The following is a 20,616-nucleotide window of genomic DNA, read 5'->3' as shown; positions in this document are numbered from 1 at the left end:
TCTCCCACCTTCTCTCTCTTTCCTTTCCTTTCTCTAAAATCGATAAGAAAATCCTTGAATGAGGAGTAAATAAAATAGCCGAATTTGCATATATTAAAAAAGACTCAGGTTTTCGAAGGAATAACATGTTAACAAGCCTGTTAAGCCAACAGTGAAAGCAGCTGAAGCTCATCAGGTCTTTTCCGCGGGACCTGGGCCCTGGCTAAGTAGGCCAGGCTGCTGCTCCCCCGCCTTCCGAGGGCACCCCCGCCCCACTTTCCTGATGTCCCAGGGGCTCCCGTGCGGCTGCTCCATAACCACGGTGCTCCAAGCCCGTGCGGGTGCTGCTTACAGAATAAATGGCTTCCTTTTTAAAAATATGTTTATTGATTTCAGAAGGGAGAGAGAGAGAAACATCAATGATGAGAGAGAACCATGGATCGGCTGCCTCCTGCATGCCCCCCACTGGGGATGGAGCCCGCAACCTGGGCCTGTGCCCTGACTGGGAATCGAACCGTGACCTCCTGGTTCATAGATTGATGCTCAACCACTGATCCACACTGCTCTAGCTCAGTGGTTCTCAACCTTCTGGCCCTTTAAATAGTTCCTCATGTTGTGACCCAGCCATAAAATTATTTTCGTTGCTACTTCATCACTGTCATGTTGCTACTGTTATTAATCGTCATGTAAATATCTGAGATGCAGGATGGTCTTAGGCGACCTCTGTGAAAGGGTCGTTTGACTGCCAAAGGGGTCGCGACCCACAGGTTGAGAACCGCTGCGAGCTGCACCCAAGGAGGGGTGTGGGAACGCGGATTATGGCCAGGTGGGCAGCACAGGGAACTACCTGGACTCTTGTGGTTGGCGCCTGAGGTGTGTGCCTGTGGGGTCCGATACTGCCCCCAGGTGGACAGCGTGGGAACTGAACCATTGCAGGACACGCCCCTGTTGTTGGGAGCCAGGATCGGCTGGTGGTGCCAGGGAGCCCTGCACTGGCCAATCCCCTCGGCTCCCCCCCCCTCCCCTGAATGCTCTCCCTGAGAATCACCGGGGGCTGGAATCCAGCAACTTTTATTGGTCAGAGGATGTGGAAGGCGTCTGCAGTACCTGTGGTTGCGCTAACAGACTCGCTTACAAACCAGCCTCCCACTTCTCTTTAAACACTCCTGCCGGTGAACGAAGGACGAGGCCAGAGGCACTGGCCGGACCGCTTCCAGGGAGGTCGGCCCGGGAGCCCCGTCCGAGAATCGGCTTCCTGCTCCATCTTTCCAGAGTAAAATACCCAGGCTTTTTAAACGCAAAAGGGAAAGAGCTAAGACGGATGCGTACTGATGTTTTATGCCAGGTGCCTCCCAGGGCGGTACTGCCGTTCGCTCTGTCGAACAAAACCAGACCGCAAAGCAGCCGCAGCCGCGGGGTGGGCTCAGCGGGAACTAGAGAGGCCAGTGGGAGAGCGCATCCGAGCGAAGATGCCTTTCCCTTTCCAGCTTCAGCGGGAAAGAACGGTTCTATTTGTGTTTTTCATTGACGTTTTAAAATATTAGGACGAGTCCTTGCAATACCACATACATCGTCAGCCTCACGTGAGTCAGCCGCGTGTGGACCTGATGACTAAGGCGTGAAGTGTTCAGCAACACCGTGCGGAGCCTCAGTGGCATCCCTTTAATATCAACGCCACTGAGCGGTTTCCTTAGAAGGAACACGGGACAGAAACAGGCTTGGAAAGCGGCAGTGAGGCCCGAGCCCTGTGGTTTCCGGCAGGACCAGGGGCCCGCTGTCCATCACCCTCACGTCTGGTGAGGCCGGGGCCTGGGGGGCCGCAGCGCCCAGAGCAGCAGGGACTGGGCCTCCCTCCTGAGTGGACCCGGATGGAGATGCTTTAAAACCAACAGAGTGCGGGACAGTCAGGTTCGGAGGAAAACTCCATTTGGGCTTTATTTCGGTGCCTAATTACTGACAGCGCTCCCGGCGACGCCCCGAGACGCCCCGCGGACCGCGGCAAACGGCATGAACCGCTCTGCCCTGGCCACCGCCGCGGAGCGGAGCAGGTCACGAACATCACCCACGTGCGACACAGCCAGCGCGAGGGGCCAGGCGCACTCACACCTGCAGGCTTTCGTTCATATGGTTACAAAAAATAAAATATTGGACCGCCGTTAGTGTAACATTCTATTATATCATACATGAGATACCATGCTGCAGGGACACGGGGGCTCGAGTATATACAGTACACAGCCAGGATTAACCCCAGGGAAGGGAACATGGGACAGGACAGTTTACATACATGTACACTTCATGGCATTGTCCATGGAATTCGATTTACCACGTGGTTTGCTGTGCACATTTACAGGCTTACACACACCCAATCACTTTTTTTTCCTGCACAAAGATCTACTTCTGCATAAAGTAGAAAAGGATGGTGGTAAAAAAACTTCTTCTTCAGCTCCAACAATTGCTTCCCAAATACCACTGTTCGAACACCTACAAAATATGAAGAACGATTTAGAAATATGCATAACTGTCAATGTACAAACAAGCAGTTTCAAACCCCGAAGGGAGTAGTGAATACTTCCAACTTTTATTCCAATGGCTGCCTACTAGATAACGTTGACTATCTGTCAAAAGGCCACTGTGGTAAATGGGAAAAAGAGGACGCTTTAAAGTTAAAATCCTGCTGGCTGGTGTGGCTCAGGGCTTGAGCATCGACTTATGAACCAGGAGGTCAAGTTCAATTCCCGGTCAGGACACATGCCCGGGTTGTGGACTCCATCCCCAGTGGGGGGCGTGCAGGAGGCAGCCGATCAGTGATTCTCTCTCATCATGGATGTCACCTCCCCCCTCCACTTCCTTTCTCTCTGAAATCCATAAAACATATTTTACAAAGTTAAAGTCTCCACTTGAGAATTTGACAAATGAGCCTCCTCTTTTAGCAACAGGCACATTCATTCAGACTTCAATTCACCCCAGAAAGCCGCCTCGCCGACCTGGTGGCAGAAGACTGATACTCCCAGCAACTCCGCCCCTCCTTCGCTCCTGAGCGAGAGCCTCAGGATGGCCCAGCCTGTGGGATGCCGACAGCTGGCGCCAGGGATAAACCCCGCGGAGAGGGTATGTGGTTCTCTCTGTGCACTGTTGGGTTTCATTCGCTAATATTTTTTTGAGGATTTGTGCATCTGTGTTCGAGATATTGGTCTGTCGTTTTCTTGTAATGTCTTTGGTTTGGGAATGAGGGCAATGCTGGCCGCACAGAACGAGTTCAGGAGCATTTCCTCTGCATGTGCCCTAAGAAAGAGACTGCAGAAAATCCGTGTAATTTCTCCCTTAAATGTTCGGCAGAATTCACCAGTTACCCCATCTGGGACGGATGCTTTCTGTTTTGGAAGGTTTTAATCACTGGCTCATTTTTTTTTAATAGATATACTAGTAGGCCTATTCTAATGGTCTGTTTCTTCTTGTGTGAGTTTTGACAAATTGAGTCTTTCAAGGAATTGGTCTATTTCATCTAGGTCTGCGGCTTGGCAAACCGCGGCTCGTGAGCCACATGCGGCTCTTTGGCCCCTTCAGTGCGGCTCTTCCACAAAATACCACGTATGGGCGCGCATGTACGGTGGGATTGAAACTTCGTGGCCCATGCGCAGAAGTCGGTATTTTGTGGAAGAGCCGGTATTTTGTGGAAGAGCCACGCTGAAGGGGCCAAAGAGCCTCATGTGGCTCACGAGCTGAGGTTTGCCGACCACCTTTTAGGTCATCAAATTTGTGGATGTAGAGCTGTTCAGAGTTTTCCTTTTAATGTCCATAGGATCTGCTTAGTGATGTTCTTTTTTTCACTTTTGATATTTGTAATTTGCGATCTTTTTTTCTTAGCTTGGTTAGAAGCTTACTGATTTTTTTAATCTTTTAGCTTTGGTTTTGTTGATTTTTCTCTACTGATTTTAGTTTTAATTTCATCAATTTCTGTTCTAATTCTTATTTCTTCTGCCAGCTTTGGATTTAATTTGCTCTTTTTTCCTCCTTTTCTCTGTGTGTACACATAGGGACTGTATTTAGGTTTTCTTTTCTAATATATGCATTCAATGCTATATATTTCCCTCTAAGCACTGCTTTTGCTGCATCCCCCCAATTTTAATGTTATGTTTTTTTTTGTGTTTTTTTAAAAAATATATTTTATAGATTTTTCACAGAGAGGAAGGGAGAGGGATAGAGAGTTAGGAACATCAATGAGACAGAAACATCGATCAGCTGCCTCCTGCACACCTCCTACTGGGGATGTGCCCGCAACCGAGGCACATGCCCCTGACCGGAATCAAACCTGGGACCCTTGCGTCCGCAGGCCGATGCTCTATCCACTGAGCCAAACCGGCTAGGGCTGTCATGTTTTGATTTTCATTTGGGTTAAAAAAAATTTTTGCTTAAAATATTTTAAAAATTCTCGAGATTTCTTTTTTAACACAAGTTATTCAGAAGTATGTTAATTTCCATGTATTTTGGATTTCCCAGTTATCCTTCTGTTGTCTGAGAACAGACACTGTAGGGTTTGTTTTCTTTTAAATATGTTAATGTGAGTTTTATAGCCCAGAATGTAGTCTATTTGGTGAATGTCCCATGTGAGCCTGAGAAGAGGGAGTATTCCACTCCCGAGAATACCTAACACGTAACGATGTGCCCGCCTCTCCTTCCCAGGTGTAGCTGCAAGGCCTGTAATAGTCCCTGCATGAGGCGCGTGTGGAAAACCAGGCAGTGAAGGGGGGGGGGGGGGCCCCAGGGCCCCTGACGGGGGCACCTACCTCTGCCCTCCCGCTGGTCTAGCAGCCGCACTCCTGAGCGCCCGGGCCCTGCGAGCGGCGCGGCGAGCGCAGCTGCCTCAAGGCCGCGTCTCCGTACTGGATGCCTGAGCCCATCCTTTCTGGGTCCAGCTCACCTGAGGAACAAGCGAGTCTTTTAAAAAAGGTTTTTGTTTCTGTGACCCCCAAATACATTCAGGAACAAATATCTACCATGCACACACACCCCTGTTTCTCATAAAGAGGAAAATATAGATACATGCAAGTTTACTTGCACAGCACAAAGGTCTGAAAGGCACAGAGAACTGGTAATAATGGCTGACTTCAGACGGGACGGGCGGGCAGCAGTGGAGGGGCCTGTCACTGTACCCTTTCTTTGTACTTGTTGACTTAGGAACTCATGTGACTAATGATGCACATAAAGGTAAGTTAATGTAAAATTAAACTACAAAGACATCCCTTTTCACCCACCAGGCTGGTAAAATGACACAGCAGGGCTCAGTGGAAGGAGCCTCTCATTCCTGGCCCGTGGTGGGGAGGGAGGGCCGGCTGCTGCAGCCCCCGACAGGAGGTGACGGCCTTGACCTCCATTCCAGAAGCTGGAGGTCCCTGACCAGCAAGTCCCCCCGGGGAACTGATCCTACACGGACATTCACACGCGCGAAGTGAATGACAAAAGGTTATTCACGCGTTATCTGTGGCAACGACCCACATGCCCAAGGAGCCCGGCCCAGTGAAGGTTACCTGATTCGATTTTGTTAAGGATTTTCCTTGCGCACTGAACGAAGGCCTCTTCCACATTCTCCCCCGTCAGGGCGCTCGTTTCCAAAAACATCAGTTCTAAAAGGGACAGGAGACAAAACGCACAGCCACGTTTAGGAGACGATCAGAATTACCCAATTCCTAAGAGCCTGTTTAGTATTGCCCTCGAGTAGCAGGTGGACTGTCATTTATTACTTAAAACCATGTAGCTCTGTAAATATAAAGCCAGTAAGTGTCAATATCTATTTTTAAACGTTAGAAGCGGCCCACCCTTTTCTGAGAAGCACTGGCATCTGGTACCAGCACCTCCATCTGAGGGCGAGAAGGAGCAAGCCAATGTGAGGTGAGGGCCCAGGCTGGCTGCGCATACAGACACGTAACAATGAGCTTCACGTCACCCCAGATATAACGTGCAAGTGTTTACGTTGGGGGGCTACACTGCAGCTTGTCATTCTGACCATGAGGAGGGCTTCCGCGAGTTCCCACTTCTGTACAGAGCAGCCCCAGCCCAGCAGGCAGCGGCCCGAACTCCTGCAGCACCTCAGCCTCTGGGGCCACAGTTCCCCATGTGGGAAAGGAGGTGCCTTTAGATGACACCTAAACCCCCTGAGCCTCCACGTCTGAGCCTCTGTATTCCTAACCAGCTTCTTTATGAGCTCATGGTGGCTGATGTTCGTTCTCTCTCTCTCTCTCTCTCTCTCTCTCTCTCTCTCTCTCTCTTTCTCTCTTTCATCTATCTATCATCCATCCATCCGTCTATCTATCTATCTATTTATCTATCTTTTTAAAATCCTCACATGAGTATGTTTTTTCCATGGCTTTACAGACAGTGGGAGGGAGGGAGGGAGAGAGAGAAAAATGGATGTGATCTGATACACCATCTTCGTGTCAAACTACATCAAAAACATGACATCATCTGACTAGAGCCTTTAAGAATTTTGTTATCCATTTTACTTTAAACCAAGACCTGTAACATGTAACGATCCTAGCCTGAAAGTCATCATGGAACATTAACACCTTTGCTTTTATCATCACAGTAACCGTATGGGCAGATGACATACTGTGAAAATAGGCTAAATGTCTCAATCTGCAGTCAACAACTGGAAGGTCTGCTTTTCCTAAATATAGTTCAACCTTAAAACCCCAGGAGCCATTTTATGCTGAAAGCAATGCTATGACCCCCACACCTGCCATCAGAGCAGCAGCCATAGGTCAAAGGTCACTTGCCATTTTCTTGAGCGAATCTGGAGGCTTCTAAGAAAGTCACTTCCCGGTCCGCGTCCAGGTCCTTCTTGTTCCCGCAGAGGATGATGACGATGTTCTGGCTGGCGAGCATTCTGGCATCTGTTAACCAATTAGTAAGCGCATTGTAGGTTTCTCGGCTGCGTAACATAAGATTGTGAGAATAATACATGTATTTTATACAACAGGCAACTCTTCCCGCTCGTTCACACACTCACACTGCGCCAGCCACGCCAGGGGCGCACCAGCACCTCTAGGCAACCAGACAGCCCGACACCCGTGCACACCACACCCACAGGGTTCGCTCTGCTGTCTCCGGGGAAATGGCCTCGGCTGCTTTCTGTTACCCCGTGAAGGTGCAAAAGGAGAAAGTCCCTGTGTCCATCCTTCATTCTGCAAATACTGACTGAGCTCCTGGGACACGGAGCTCCCTCGCTGCCAGGTCACAGCAGGGCTTTGCTGATAGGTGGCCACTGTGCTTCTGTACAAGGACGCCTCTCCTGGCACCCGTGATGGCCTCAGCCTCCATGCATTGGCCGCCAGCTGCGCCTGTCGCCACTGGTGCGTGGGGTGGGTCAGGCCGGAGCTGCGCACCTCTGTCAGAGCGCCTCATTGCCACACACAGGCAGGCATGTGTCCGTAGAGCAGCGCCCCCTAGTGGGCAAGTTCCTCCCCAGAAAGACCCAGCGGGGAGCGTTGTGCCGGGGCTGCCTCAGACCCATTGGGTTTCTGCAGGAGGCGAGTTGCAGCACCTGCACCACGTGGCTCCTGAGCACTTGACACGGGGTGAGTGAGACCCAGGAGCCGACCTGTGAATGTCCTTTCATTGTGACATGGATGACAGGGACACACAGGACGGTGCAGGCTGGGACCCCTATGCTGTGCCGGGGCTTTGCAGTAACTCACTGAGCTGCCCGGTAACCGCACCAGGACCACACCATCCCCATCACCCACGTGACAGGGAAGCGGGAGCACCTCGCCTGAGGACGCCACACGGGACCAGAACGGGACCAGCTGCCAGGCGCTGGGAGCCACAGCCTGTGCCCTCAACCTCGGTCAATGTCAAGTGCTGCTAATAGCCCTGGTCGGTCTGGCTCAGTAGATAGAGTGTCAGCCTGCCTACTGAAGGGTCCCAGGTTCAATTCTGGTCAAGACCTGGGGTTGTGGGCTTGATCCCCAGTAGGGGGCATGCAGGAGGCAGCGATCAATGATTCTCTCATCATGGATGTTTCTCTCTCCCTTCCTCTCTGAAATCAATAAAAATGTGAAAAAAAGTATTGTTAACAATTTACCCAGGTGAGGCTGCCCTTCGAGAACCTTCAGGGACGTGTCAAAGCATCGTGTTAACAAACACAGCGATGCTCCTCTGACCTGACGCACATGCTCCTTTACGGGTGCCGTCCTGGCAGGGCTGCTCCGAGCCTCCGAGGCCCCAGGGAAAGGGCGAGGGCTCCCCGACTCCCAGCCCCACAGCCGCGGGCACCCCTGGGCGCAGGTGCGCCTGGACCGGGTGGGGCTGCGTTACCTGGTGATGTCGTAGGCGAGCAGGGCCCCGGCGGCGCCTCTGTAGTAGCTCCTGGTCACGGACCTGAAAGAGGCACGCGCTCACTTTGACCACCGAGAGCCGGGCCACTGGGCACCGTGTCCCTGCTCAGAAGCACCCGCTGGGCCTGGCAAACAGCCAGGTGCCGCCTTAAGACACGATTCAGAATCTGAACATGAGCAGCTGTTCTTGTCTCATCAGGTCACAGGGACGACGGGGGTGGGGACATCGGCTGGGACAAGTCGTGCTCTAAGAGGGGCACTGCCTCCAGACAGACTTCCATGGACCCTTTAGGTAGTGGACGCTGCGCCCGGCCGGTGTGGCTCAGTGGCTGAGCATCGACCTATGAACCAGGAGGTCACGGTTCGGTTCCCGGTCAGGGCACAGGCCCGGGTTGCGGGCTCCATCCCCAGTGCGGGGTGTGCAGGAGGCAGCCCAGAAACTGACTTTCTGCTTGTTTCTTAAAGCTTCTGAGGGGAAGTCCCTAACATCTGAGCACAGGGCTGGGGGGCCGCACAGGTTAGGAGAACATAGTCATTGACCATTTCTAATGCAATCTTCAAATAGTTTCATCATGTTAGAGCTACCTGAATCGCTCCTGGCCGGCTGTATCCCATATCTGCAACTTCACGTATTTACCACCAACATTTATTATCTTTGAACCAAATTCCACTCCTATGGTATGATTGGAGTCATCTTTGACTGGAAAAGAAAAAGAACAAGACATTTCGTTCCAGAACATTAGGAGCAGGCTTACAGATGTAAACAAGCGACACGGAGGTCAAGGCTTAACCAATGGAGAATGCCATTCACGCAGCCATTCATTTCAACGGTCGGCTGGTAAGCACGCAGTTTGAAACAACGCACAGTCCCTGTTCTCAGAGACAACACAGCGCTTTCTCAAAACCCCTACGACAAACCAGACACTCACAGCCTAGCGCGAGCCGAATGCGGGCCGGGCGCCCGGTCCCCGCTGAGCTCACACCGGAGCTGCACTACATCCCCGGGGCCGCCTTCAAGGACCCACCTCCCAGGACAGACCTGCGACTCGGCCAATAATGAGGGAGGGAGGGTTTCAGCTATTTGGTAAACATTCTAAAGAAATAAGAGGCAATAAAAAGCCCCCAAAAGAAACCTGATGGAGACCAAAGATTAAGGGGGGAAAAAGATAAGAGTAAACAAAACAAATCAAAAAGCAACCCCCCAAACAGAACTCTGCGCAGTGCAGCCGTGAGCTTCCAGGAGCGTGTGCCGTGCGGCAGTGTTTGGGATGGACTGTAGGCGCAGCCCACACCATGGGCCTGCATGGCAGGGAGCAGGCAGACAAGCAGTTTGCTAACCCCAACCGCAACGAGCTGCCTGCAGAACGTGTGGTGCTGAAGGACGGGCTAAACGTGCCCCTGGCTACCAGGCCACCGACCAGCTTCTATTCACACTGCAAGACAAAGGTCACTGCACAGAAGCCTGGGACCCAGGTGACAGCTGAGCTTGGTCTCCTGGAGGCGGGGGTCAAGGTCAAAACGGACTCCCTTCCGGCCTCCCGCCCAGGTGGTGCAGGGCTAGCGTGGACCTCCGCTAGAAGCAAGCTACCAGCACACCTCGGAGTCAGAGCCTTCAAGGGGTGCTGACTGAAGGCCAGGGGCGTCCTGCTTCACCGTGGCCACAGGAGGAAGGCGGTGGAAGCTGACCATCATTCCCACGGACCATGCTGACAGCCATCGTCAGGAGGTAGGGGGCGACCATCAGGGGAGGGAGAGAGGCGGGCAGGCTGGCACCTGCCCCAAGGTCCTCTGGGTATTTGTTCTGAGACGGTACGATGCTGTCTCAGCAACTGGTAAGGAAACACGGACCAAGCGCCCAGTGCCATCAGTAACCTGGTCCGTGCCTCACCCCCGGGGCCATGCCCCGGGCCCTGACCAACTCTCGGTGGATGGCAACGAAGGAGCAGAAGCCATTTCCAGAGTTTTATCCGTCCTCGAAGCTCCTGGCCAAGACACCCATGCTGTCTCTTTCCCTCCATTTTACCCCTCACCCGAGGGATCTCACGCAAGGTGGGCAAAAGCAGGGTGACAGTTGTTCGTATGGAAATAATACATTAATAAGCGATAATGCAAGAATGAAACTGTTTCCCACACTCACAACTGTAAATGAATAAAACTGAAATGCTAACATGATAAAAATTCAGTCATATTACAGAAAGCTCAATAACAAACTTTTAACATTCTTTTCAAGTATTTTAAACTATGACTGCTTTCCTGAAAATACATTCAGAAGTTGGGCTCTGGGCTAGCAGAGCAGGAGATGCGCCTGGAAGACATGTGTGGACGTTGAGGCTCAAGGTCACTTACATTTTTTTTCAATAAACTGATGAAGCAGGCACGACTTGCCAGTTCCTGCATTTCCGATAACCAGGAATTTAAACAAGAAATCTGAAAAACAAAGACCGTGAAAAATAACCTTAAAACAGGTGCTATAAATTTAAAAATATAAATATATTTTTTATTGATTTTAGAGAGGAAGGGAGAGGGAGAGAGAGAGAAACATCAATGGTGAGAGAGAATCATGGGTCGGCTGCCTCCCGCACGCCCCACACTGGGGATCGAGCTTGCATGTGCCCTGGCCGGGAATCGAACGGTGACCTTCTGGATCACAGGTCAATGCTCAGTGACGGAGCCACGTCAGCAGGGCCAGACACTGTTCTTTGTTTATTCTTTAAACAGAGGCATGCATTTAACTGGGGGTGTTATTTTCCATAACATGGAAATAAAGGGCTTCCAGATGGGAATGAGTTAGCCTGACGCAGCATCGGCGGCCTGCACTGCCGGGGTGACCCATTTTGCCTTTCCTGTTGGCAAAAAACCCGAGTTCTCAGCCTGGGGCTGCAGAGCCAACCCCGCTCCCACCCCACTGTGACCCCGACCCACCTAGCCCTGCTCCGGCTCACTGTGGCCCTGCTCTCTCTGCCCGCCTCCCTCCCTCCCTGACACCCCACTCCCTTTCCAGAACCAAACCAAGCCCTCTAGCTGCCTCCTCCTCTCCCCGGTGGAGCCCAAACACTCTATTTCTCTGTGATGCTTAGCTATGACTTGTTTCTTCAGACTATATCATCACTCAAAGATGAAGTCTATTCCACCCCAAATGATTTTCAAGTGATGATAGGCAACTAAAATTATAGAATAGTGCCATTAGAACTGTTAGCATTTAAAGATACCAACAGTTTTATGCTTCTCGTTGCATTGTAAAAGCAGGCCACCCCATGCTCATTGCAGCATTATTCACAGTAGCCATCGAGGGATAAATAAACAAAATATGGTCTGTGCACACAGGCAAGATGACTCAGCCTGACAAAGGACAGACATTCTGCACATGCACATGGATGAATCTGGAGGACGTCATGCTAAGTGGGGTAAGCCAGTCCACTTGCGTGAGGGACCTAGAGGTCATCGCACTCCTAGGGACAGAAGGCAGGAGGGGCTGCCAGGGCTGGGAGGGGAGGTGGGGAGTCAGTGTGCAATGGTAGGAGGATCCGATTGGAAAGGTGAGAACATTCTGGAGGCAGTCACTGCAGGCACGAGGCATCAGCCCGACAGCAGGAACCGGGCGGGGCGGGTGTGTGCAACAGCGGACGTGGGTCTTCAAGGAAAGGCAGGCCCAGCTGGTTCATGAGATGACCTTTGACCCCTGCCTTCCCAGCTGCTCCCACAAGCTTTTGCTTTTAAGGTTTCAAAGGTCAGACGTGAACGGCGGGTGGCCTTGGCTGCGGGGACCATGGCCTCAGCGGAGCAGCTTCCCTGGTTTCTGGCGCAGGGAGCCAGCCGGTGTGATACCAGCCACTGAGGCAAGAAACACTAAAGGTCCTGAGGAGGAATCCGTGTGGCAAAATGACGACATGTTTAGAGAGAGGACGCTTGAATACCCATGAGCCAACACGGTGGGGACTCGGGGAGGCAGTTCTTATCAGGGCCGACTCTGAACAGAGAAGCTAAGATAAAGGTGCAGTGTCCTGCCCGGCCGGTGTGGCTCAGGGGTTGAGCATCAACCTGGGAACCAAGAGGTCCCAGTTCGATTCCCGGTCAGGGCACAGGCCCAGGCGGTGGGCTCGATCCCCAGTGTGGGGCGTGCGGGTGGCAGCCGGTCCATGATTCTCTCTCACCACTGATGTTTCTCTCCCTTCTCTGAATAAAAAAAAGAAAGGTTGCTGTGTCCAAGTGACCCTCACCCCCCCCCCCCCCCCCCCCGGTGAAACCAACCTCCCGGGAGGCGGGGAGAGCAGCAGCCAAAGAACAACGAAGACGCTGCAGACGAAGGACTGACCACTCTCACTAGTGCGAGAAGCGGGAAGCGGGGCTGCGGTGGGAAGTTCTGGGAGGGTGCGGGGTGCAGGCGGACACAGGAGCTGCCAGTGGGAAGGGAAGGAGGCTGCTGATGGGAGCTGATACCTGAGGGGAGGCCAGGGTAGAGGCAGGGCCAGCCTCAGGCAGGGAGAGACCTTTCTTCCGAGAAGAGGAAAAGGGGAAGGATAGCGGGGGGCAGGACAGGTCCCTGGTTGAGAGGGAGTGTCTTCAGTCGGGCACCTTTCCCTCCCCGTCACCCACGGAAAGGCAGGTCAAGGGCTTGCAGAGTTAGTGAAGGTTAGAGCTGCTGATGGAGCAGGTCAGGGAGGAGGTGGGGGGACAGCAAGACGAGGAGCCAGGTGACCCTGCCGAATAAGGGGTCACCAGGTCACCAGTGAACGCAGTGAGGGGTTAGCAGAGCACAGGACGTAAGATGGCCTGGACTTCACATGACATGTTTGGTGCCCGGGCTGGGGGGATGGAGCAGCAGCCTCAGGGACAGGTTGGCCTCGGAGGGAAGGAAGGTGTGGGCAGCAGGGGAGCAGGTGACCGAGGAGGCAGGTAGAATAAGAGGGAAAGGGAGGGGCAAAGACTGCAGTTAGTGGAGCGTACTATTTATGTTTGATCATACAGAGTCCATTAGTCAGAGGCTGGTAAGTAAGCCTGGCTTTAGAACCAGGGGTGCTCATTTAACAAATGTTTACTTCACTGTCAAATGCCAGGCATTGGAATGTTTGCTGGCCACGGATTCGATCACCTGATACACCTGTCAGCACAGTCAGCCACGGGGCCCCAGGCCATGTCCGGGCTCAGCACAGTCCCCACAGGGGCGCCCAAAGCCCGTCTTTTCCATCTGTCACCTCCATGGCTGACCACCGCCATCTGATCATCACGTTTTCTCTCCAGGTACCAGGCCATCCTCAGCCAGGCGGCAGCTCTCTGCCCAGGCCGTGAACTGACCAGGTGCACCATTTCCTGAAAGGACGCCCGTCCACCCTCTAAGGCGGACATGCTGTCTGCGAGCGAGGCCTTCCTTCCAGTCGCATTGATGTGGTGACGATGGGAAAGGGTATGACTCCCACCACAGGAAAAGGATGCACTAAGTCTTCAAGATTCCTATGCACCTGGCCTCTGGACCCTATTCTGCACCTGAGAGGGAAGTCCATCACCGCTCACACGGCATCACACAGGGCCTCTGGGTTCCCTGAAGCTGTTTGGGAAACACACACACACACTGCGATGGACAGAAAGCCGCCTAAACACCGCCTCCCCCCCCCCCCCCTCCCCCGGCTCTCAGAGAGCGGATGGTCTGGTCTTCAGGAAAGATGGGCTTTGTCCCAGCCGGGAGTTGCCTGCACTGAAGAGCAGACCCGCACACTCCCGGCCGCGCGGAGAGGGGCCTGCAGCTGGGGAGGGTCCTGCACTTGCCAGCGTGAACGATGGACAGAGAACAGGCCGAACACTGAGGACACTGCAGATCATGCTGTTTCTAACTGTAACAAAGAGAGATGCCTTGTTTGTAAGTCCCAGTGTCTTTCCTGCGTGATTAAAAATTCATTGGCAAACGATAAACTTCCCTCTAAAGTATATTCTCATTCATAATTCATTAGCATTTTATGACTATTGCTTTTTAAGACTTCCTAAGTGCCCAAAGTACAGCGTAGGAGAGAAGTAAAAGACAAGCTCCCTAGTCCTGTCACCGAGAGGTCACCGCTGTGAGTGTCGGGCTGCACCTGGCGTGTCCTCAGGAGTCATGCCCAGCACTCCCCGGGATGGGTCTGTACTGGCCGAATCTCTCTCCACTTTGCTTGGCAGCCTTAAGGGGAATTACAAGGAAGAAAGCGTGTGGCCACGGTGCTGACTTGACTGGCCTGTTGTACTAGAGCCACCATCCCTTAAGCCCGGGTGACTTCATCCAGCCTTTCAACAGCAGCCTGCATGTCCCTTTGCTTTAGTCCACACTCACGGCTCCAGAGAAACAACAGTCCAGTCTTCTTCAAACAGCAGGGCACAGCCCACGCCAGGCCGGGCGGGCAGAGAGCGCAGTGAGCGTGGGCCTTGCACAGACGCCTGTGCTGGCTGACTCTACGGAAAGGGCCTTGCCCAGCCGGCGTGGCTCAGGGGCTGAGCCCGACCTATGATTCCGGATCAGGGCACATGCCCGGGCTGTGGGCTCGATCCCCAGTTGGGGGTGTGCAGGAGGCAGCGACTGATGTTTCTCTCTCACCGATGTTTCTCTCTCCCTCTCCTTTCCTTTCTGAAATCAATAAAAACATATTAAAAAGAAAAAAAAGAAAGGGGCCCAAAGGTTGAGACTGTTGGTGATATGATCAATTACGGAAGAGATAGAACCCTTATCATAGTGAGAAGTAAAGTTCACATTATGCCGACATGAAATTGTCTTTCAAGGAGCTCAAATCAAAGGCCCTTGGAAATACCATTAACTTATCCTGACTTTTCTGCGAAGCTGTGGCTTAAGTCCCCAGGGCCCTAAATAATGTCACCAAGTCCCCTTCTAATCACCCCCACCGCCACCCTCACCCTCACCCAGGAGCTGTCTCGCCTCCTGGCGCACAGGAGTGGGAGGCTGTGGGCCAGGCGCGGAGCAGGGGCCGTGCCGTGAGCTAAGCTGCTGCGATGAACTTTGGGACGCTGGGTTTTCTGCTTCATAATCCACTAAACCAGCCTCAACTGAACCTGCCCTGGATGCCTGCAGGGTAAACAGTAACCTGAACTATGTGAAGAGGTCAGTTTAAAAGACGGAGAAAGCAACGAGACTCAGGAGACCAGGATACAGACCAGGATACGGGAGGATCAGCAGTGCTGGCACTGTGGGAGGAGCACGGGGAGGTGGGCTCTGGGTGGGCAGGCAGGCTGCAGAGGCCTGGAGGGGCGGGAGGGGCAGCAAGCAGGGGCAGGGGCAGGTGAGGGAGAGGCATGTGCGATAAGATGATGCTCGAGGGCCTGGCTGGATGACTGGGCAGGTGACAGGCCCACCCACCAGGAGAGAAAGAGAAAAAGGGTTGCCGAAACTAGTTTGGCTCAGTGGACAGAGCGTCGGCCTGCAGACTGAAAGGGGTTCGATTCCGGTCAAGGGCATGTACCTGGGTTGCGGGCACATCCCCAGTAGGAGATGTGCAGGAGGCGGCTGATCGATGTTTCTCTCTCATCGATGTTTCTAACTCTATCTCTCTGCCTTCCTCTCTGTGAAAAATCAATAAAATATATTTAAAAAAAAAAAAGAGAGCGAGAAAGGGTTGTCACTTTGTCTCTTAGGTGAATGAGCACATGGGAGACAGATGGTGGCTTAGAGGAGACAGGTATTGCCTCGCAGCTCTAGGGGCTGGAGCCCAAGTCAAGGTGCTGGCCGGCCACGCCCTCTCTGGAGCCCCAGGGAAAGATCCTTCCTTGCCTATGAGCTGCCAGCCCCCGGGGCGACCCCCGGCTTGGAGTTACCTCACTCCAGTCTCAGGCGCTGAATTCACATCACATTCTCCATGCAAGCCTGGGACCAAATGCCTCTGGTTTACAAGGACACCAGTCACTGAGTTAGGGCCACAACCCAACGGGACCTTGTCTCAACCGGCCAAGTCCCTATTTCCAAGCAAGGCCACAGTCACAGGACCTGGGGTCAGGATCTGAGCATGTCTTTTGGGGAACATAGTTCAACCCGCAAAAGCCTCTAAACCAGCGGTTCTCAACCTGTGGGCCGCGACCCCTTTGGGGGTTGAACGACCCTTTCACAGGGGTCATCTAAGACCATCGGAAAACACATACATAATTACATATTGTTGTTGTGATTCATCACTATGCTTTCATGATGTTCAATTTGTCACAATGAAAATACATCCTGCCTATCAGATATTTACATGACGATTCATAACAGTAGCAACATGACAGTGATGAAGTAGCAACGAAAATAATTTTATGGTTGGGGTTCCCCACAACATGAGGACTGTATTAAAGGGTCGCGGCATTAGGAAGGTTGAGAACCACTGCTCTAAACACACACACACATACACACACATTCCCGATAATTCTCACATGGTAAATACTATACTACTTTCAAAACAAAGCACAAAATAAAAACATTAAGGGTATATTGTAATAATAATTAGCATAGAACCAACAATTTGTGTTGTTTCATAAAGAATTTTCACTGTAGAAAAACTCCAATGTATAGAGATTTGTCTTAGATTTTTCCTATCAAATTGCCTCAGCCCTTAAAATACTTTTTTTCGTAGCATTTTCTGAACTTATACTTTAAAACAATATTTTTAACTGATTTTAGAGAGAGAAGAAGGGAGAGGGAGAGAGAAACATTGATGTGAGAATCATGGATCGGCTGCCCCCTGCACGCCCCCTAATGGGGATTGAGCCCACAACCCAGGCACATGCCCCGACTGGGAATCAAACCAGCAACCTTTAGGTGCCGGTGAGGAGGCCCAACCAACTAAGCCACACCTGCCAGGGCAGCACTACTCATACTTCTTAGTTCCTTTCTGAACATCATGGCTTGGTACTACCTCTTTGATTTGTTAGTCTATCTCACAACTCTTAGTATCAGAAACAACTTTATTTATTTTTAAATACATTTTTATTGATTTCAGAGAGGAAGGGAGAGAGAGAAACATCGATGATGAGAGATAATTATTGATTGGCTGCCTCCTGCACACCCCTGCTGGGGATCAAGCCTGAAACCCGGGCACGTGCCCTGATGGGGAATCGAACTCAGGACCCTTCAGTCCGCAGGCCCACGCACTGAGCCACACCAGCCAGGGGCAGAAAGGACTTTAAAGTCAATCTGCGATCCCCCGAGGCTCAGCTGGTGGGAGCTCCTCGGCAGGCGGAACCCACACTAACTGGCCAGGGCTTTAAGAATTCGGTGAGTCAAACATTTGGGAAACATTGTCAGTTTAGGACATTCAGACAGAAGGTTTCAATCTGAAACCTATGCCGTTAAGATTGCCAATCTGTATCACACTATTATGTAAAGTATATGTTTTCCATGTGGTTAGTGGCTTCAAAGCACCAAAATGATGAACACCACTCAGCCGATGGAAGGTGAAATACGGCCTTAACGTGGGAAAAAGCAGGGATATGGCTGATGAACAGCACACTGTAGCGGTGGCTCTTTATTTTTCATTTTATCCCGGTGAGGTGCACAGAGCCCTCTTTCCAGAAGAGAGAAAGTGAGCCTAGAGCAGCAAGGAGTGGAAAGGTTAGGCAAATATTGTTTTTAGCAGCTACTGAAGAGACGAGTTCCGGCCCTGACTGTTTTCCTTGGGGGAAGAATGCCGTGCACACAAGGTCCATAGGGAGGTGACGGCGTTGGGACTGGGTTCGGGGTGGTTTTTAACTTCAGGCTGACACTGCCAACTGCCAAATGCTCTTTCTGAAACGAACTTTCTAGCGGCTTCCTCTATTACAGGAAAAGGTTAAATTCCGTTGGTAACAAGTAAAAGCCTATTCGGGAGGTACCACGAAATAAGAATCCTAATGATCAAAGCCTTGTGATCAGAGCTTCACCAGTTACTGTGCGGCTCCAAAGTTCAAGGAACCATGAAGGCAAGCAGGGATGCGCCAGGCACGCTCACAGGAGGCAACAGAAACATAAGGGCCCCATTTCCTGCGCTCCTCCCGCCCCTCTGGCTCACTCTGCACCCCCACTCGGGGTCCAGGCCTCCTCCTGAGCCTCCTCCAGGCTCAAGAAAAAAGGGGCCGTGGGGTCAGGGGCACTTGAAAACAAAGAGAAGCAAGAGTGTATGTAACCCCAAACTGCTAGAGAAACGGGTCTGCTTTAGAGATGGGACTGGGATGCCCTAGCACAGCGGTTCTCAACCTGTGGGTCGCGACCCCTTTGGGGGTTGAACGACCCTTTCACAGAGGTCGCCTAAGACCACAGGAAAACACATATATAATAACATATTGTTTTTATTGATTTCAGAGAAGAAGGGAGAAAGAGATAAATCACTATGCTTTCATTATGTTCAATTTGTAACAATGAAAATACATCCTGCATATCAGGTATTTATTTACATGACGATTCATAACAGTAGCAACATCACAGTGATGAAGTAGCCACGAAAATAATTCTATGGTTGGGGGTCCCCACAACATGAGGAGCTGTATGAAAGGGTCGTGGCATGAGGAAGGTTGAGAACCACTGCCCTAGTCTAGGAGAACCCGGGACCACGTGGGTGCAATGTTCTAAGCCTTTGCACCTGTGACAGCACGGGGTCCTTAGGAGGCCAGCAACTTCCCCAGGATCCCCGAAGCCTTCTAGGGAGCAGACCCCTGCCCCCAGGGTCACCAGGCATGTGCCCATCACAGGAGCAAATGCACTGTGACCTTTTGGGGTCCCCTCTGCCTTACCCTTGCCCTTCTCCCCAGGGCTGTGGGGCCTCAACCACGCTCCCCTTGGGGGACCTCCTCTCTCAGGGCCTGGGCATGTGCAGTTCTGCTGTGCTGGCCGGGGCGCCTCTCCCGGGGTGGGGGGCCCCCAGGCTGGGTTAGGATTCTCTGTTGGGGTTCAGCATCTTTGTAAGGCACATTCACAGACCACATTCCTTCCCAAGTCCTGCCAGGGCTTGAGCCGTTCATTAGAGTCATAATTGGATTAACACTGTGTCCCCCCTATACCTCCCCCGCCCCCCCCCTACAAAACAGGGGGCGCCACCAGCCTGAGTGTGCCCTCCAGCATGCGGGCTCCCGGGGTCCCTTGCACACGCGCCCTTGCACACACACACTCCCGGGGAAGGAGCGGCCGGGCCTGCGGGACCCTCGTGGGGCGCACAAACTCCGAAGCCACACTCGCCAAGTCTCCACCCGGGCTGGTGACCCCGCTTCGACCCGCGGAGAACGCCGGGGTCCACCCAGCGGCGCGTGCCTCCCACGCGGGACCGAACAGAACCGGGGACACCCAGCATATGGGCCTGGGGGGAGGGGGCGCTCATTTATTCGCAGTTATTTGTGGGGGTGGGTGCTCCCCGGGGAAGCAAAGGTCACACACACACACACACACACACACACACACGCTCAGGACTGTGCCTCTAGGGGCTTCTGGTCTTCAAAAGACGCGTTTACAAATGGTGATCATGCAACCAGGAAGGGGGGGGGGGGGAGAGACAGAGACAGAGAGAGAGAGAGAGAGAGAGAGAGAGGGGCAGGCGGTCTCCGAGGAGGCGCTGGGTCCGACTACCCACAACTCCTCGCATTCGGGTGCGAAGAAAAGCATCGCCAACCGGGAGGGACGGGGGGTGGGGTCAGATGGGGCCGCCGAGGCGCCCGGACACGCAGGCGTCGCCCCAAGTCCTCCCATCCCTCCCCGGGGACAATGCCGCGCAGGAACGGAGGCTCGGCTGCGCCCCCCAACCCTGGGCCAGGAGCCCGGACCCCGAGGAAACGCGGAGAAGAGGAGGAAACTTGGGACGCAGACCGCGCCCGCCCTCGGGCCCGCGCCCCCCGCCCGCCTACCGTAGGTCTCGGACATGGCCGTCTGCGACATCTTGGGAGCGGCGCCGCCTCTCGCGGGTCACGGCTGCAGCGCCGGCCGGGCGGCGGGAGGGGAGGGCCGGGGTCGTCCGCCGCGTCGCGGTGGCGAACGGCGTGGGGCGGGGACCGAGGAGGGAGGGGCCCGCGGTCCCCAAGGCAACCGCCCGCCACCCCGCGGCTGCGGCCCAGCGGGACTGCCGGCTCCGCGCAGGCGCACTCCGCTCCGCGCCGGCGGGACGGGCCCAGGCGGAGGAGGGGGAGGGGCGGAAGGGAACGTGAGGCCCCGCCCACCCGCGGTCGCGCAGGCGCACTCCGCCCCGCGCTGGCGAGACGGGTCGGAGAAGAGGAGGGGAAGGGGCCGCAGGAGAGCGCGAGGCCCCGCCCACCCGCGGTCGCGCAGGCGCACTCCGCCCCGCGTTGTCGAGACGGGCCCGGAAAGAGGAGGGGGAGGGGCCGCAGGAGAGCGCGAAGCCTCGCCCCG

At 53.4% G+C, this 20,616-nt stretch overlaps 2 protein-coding genes across 5 annotated transcripts in view; one reads left to right on the top strand and one right to left on the bottom strand.

The window, feature by feature from the left end:
- LOC118678747 (centriole, cilia and spindle associated protein) overlaps nucleotides 1–13,907 on the top strand; it is a 29,193-nt gene extending 15,286 nt beyond the window's left edge. Inside the window, exon 4 of the transcript XR_004975004.1 lies at nucleotides 13,548–13,907. The gene's annotated coding sequence lies outside the window, so the exon portion shown is untranslated. The remainder of the gene's footprint in view (nucleotides 1–13,547) is intronic.
- RAB4A (RAB4A, member RAS oncogene family) lies at nucleotides 1,893–20,365 on the bottom strand. 4 transcript variants are annotated; one of them, XM_036354650.1, is made up of 8 exons: nucleotides 20,118–20,361; nucleotides 10,656–10,736; nucleotides 8,895–9,009; nucleotides 8,290–8,352; nucleotides 6,750–6,904; nucleotides 5,505–5,600; nucleotides 4,764–4,897; nucleotides 1,893–2,460 (listed from the first exon to the last, which is right to left on the bottom strand). In XM_036354650.1, the coding sequence occupies exons 1-7, from the start codon at nucleotides 20,146–20,148 to the stop codon at nucleotides 4,782–4,784; spliced, it is 657 nt and encodes a 218-aa protein (XP_036210543.1). In that variant the 5' UTR covers nucleotides 20,149–20,361; the 3' UTR covers nucleotides 1,893–2,460; nucleotides 4,764–4,781. The 4 variants fall into 4 exon arrangements, with proteins under 4 accessions (XP_036210543.1, XP_036210544.1, XP_036210545.1 ...); XM_036354651.1 differs by lacking the exon at nucleotides 8,290–8,352 and having other exon boundaries at nucleotides 20,118–20,363; XM_036354652.1 differs by lacking the exon at nucleotides 10,656–10,736 and having other exon boundaries at nucleotides 20,118–20,362.
- Between the last annotated feature and the right edge of the window lie 251 nt (nucleotides 20,366–20,616).

The sequence above is a fragment of the Myotis myotis genome, unplaced genomic scaffold (genome assembly GCF_014108235.1).
Source record: "Myotis myotis isolate mMyoMyo1 unplaced genomic scaffold, mMyoMyo1.p scaffold_m19_p_21, whole genome shotgun sequence".
Classification (NCBI taxonomy): Eukaryota; Metazoa; Chordata; class Mammalia; order Chiroptera; family Vespertilionidae; genus Myotis; species Myotis myotis.
Note: the sequence above shows the minus strand (reverse complement) of the source record. Positions and strands in the feature narration are given on the sequence as shown.

Coding starts and splice junctions, on each gene's coding strand:
- RAB4A (XM_036354650.1), bottom strand. CDS start 20,148: ATGTCGCAGACGGCCATGTCCGAGACCTACG. Junction 10,737..20,117: donor GGCCATGTCCGAGACCTACG/GTAGGCGGGCGG, acceptor TTTGTTTTTCAG/ATTTCTTGTTTAAATTCCTG. Junction 5,601..6,749: donor CAGATTCGCTCAAGAAAATG/GCAAGTGACCTT, acceptor TGTCCCTTTTAG/AACTGATGTTTTTGGAAACG.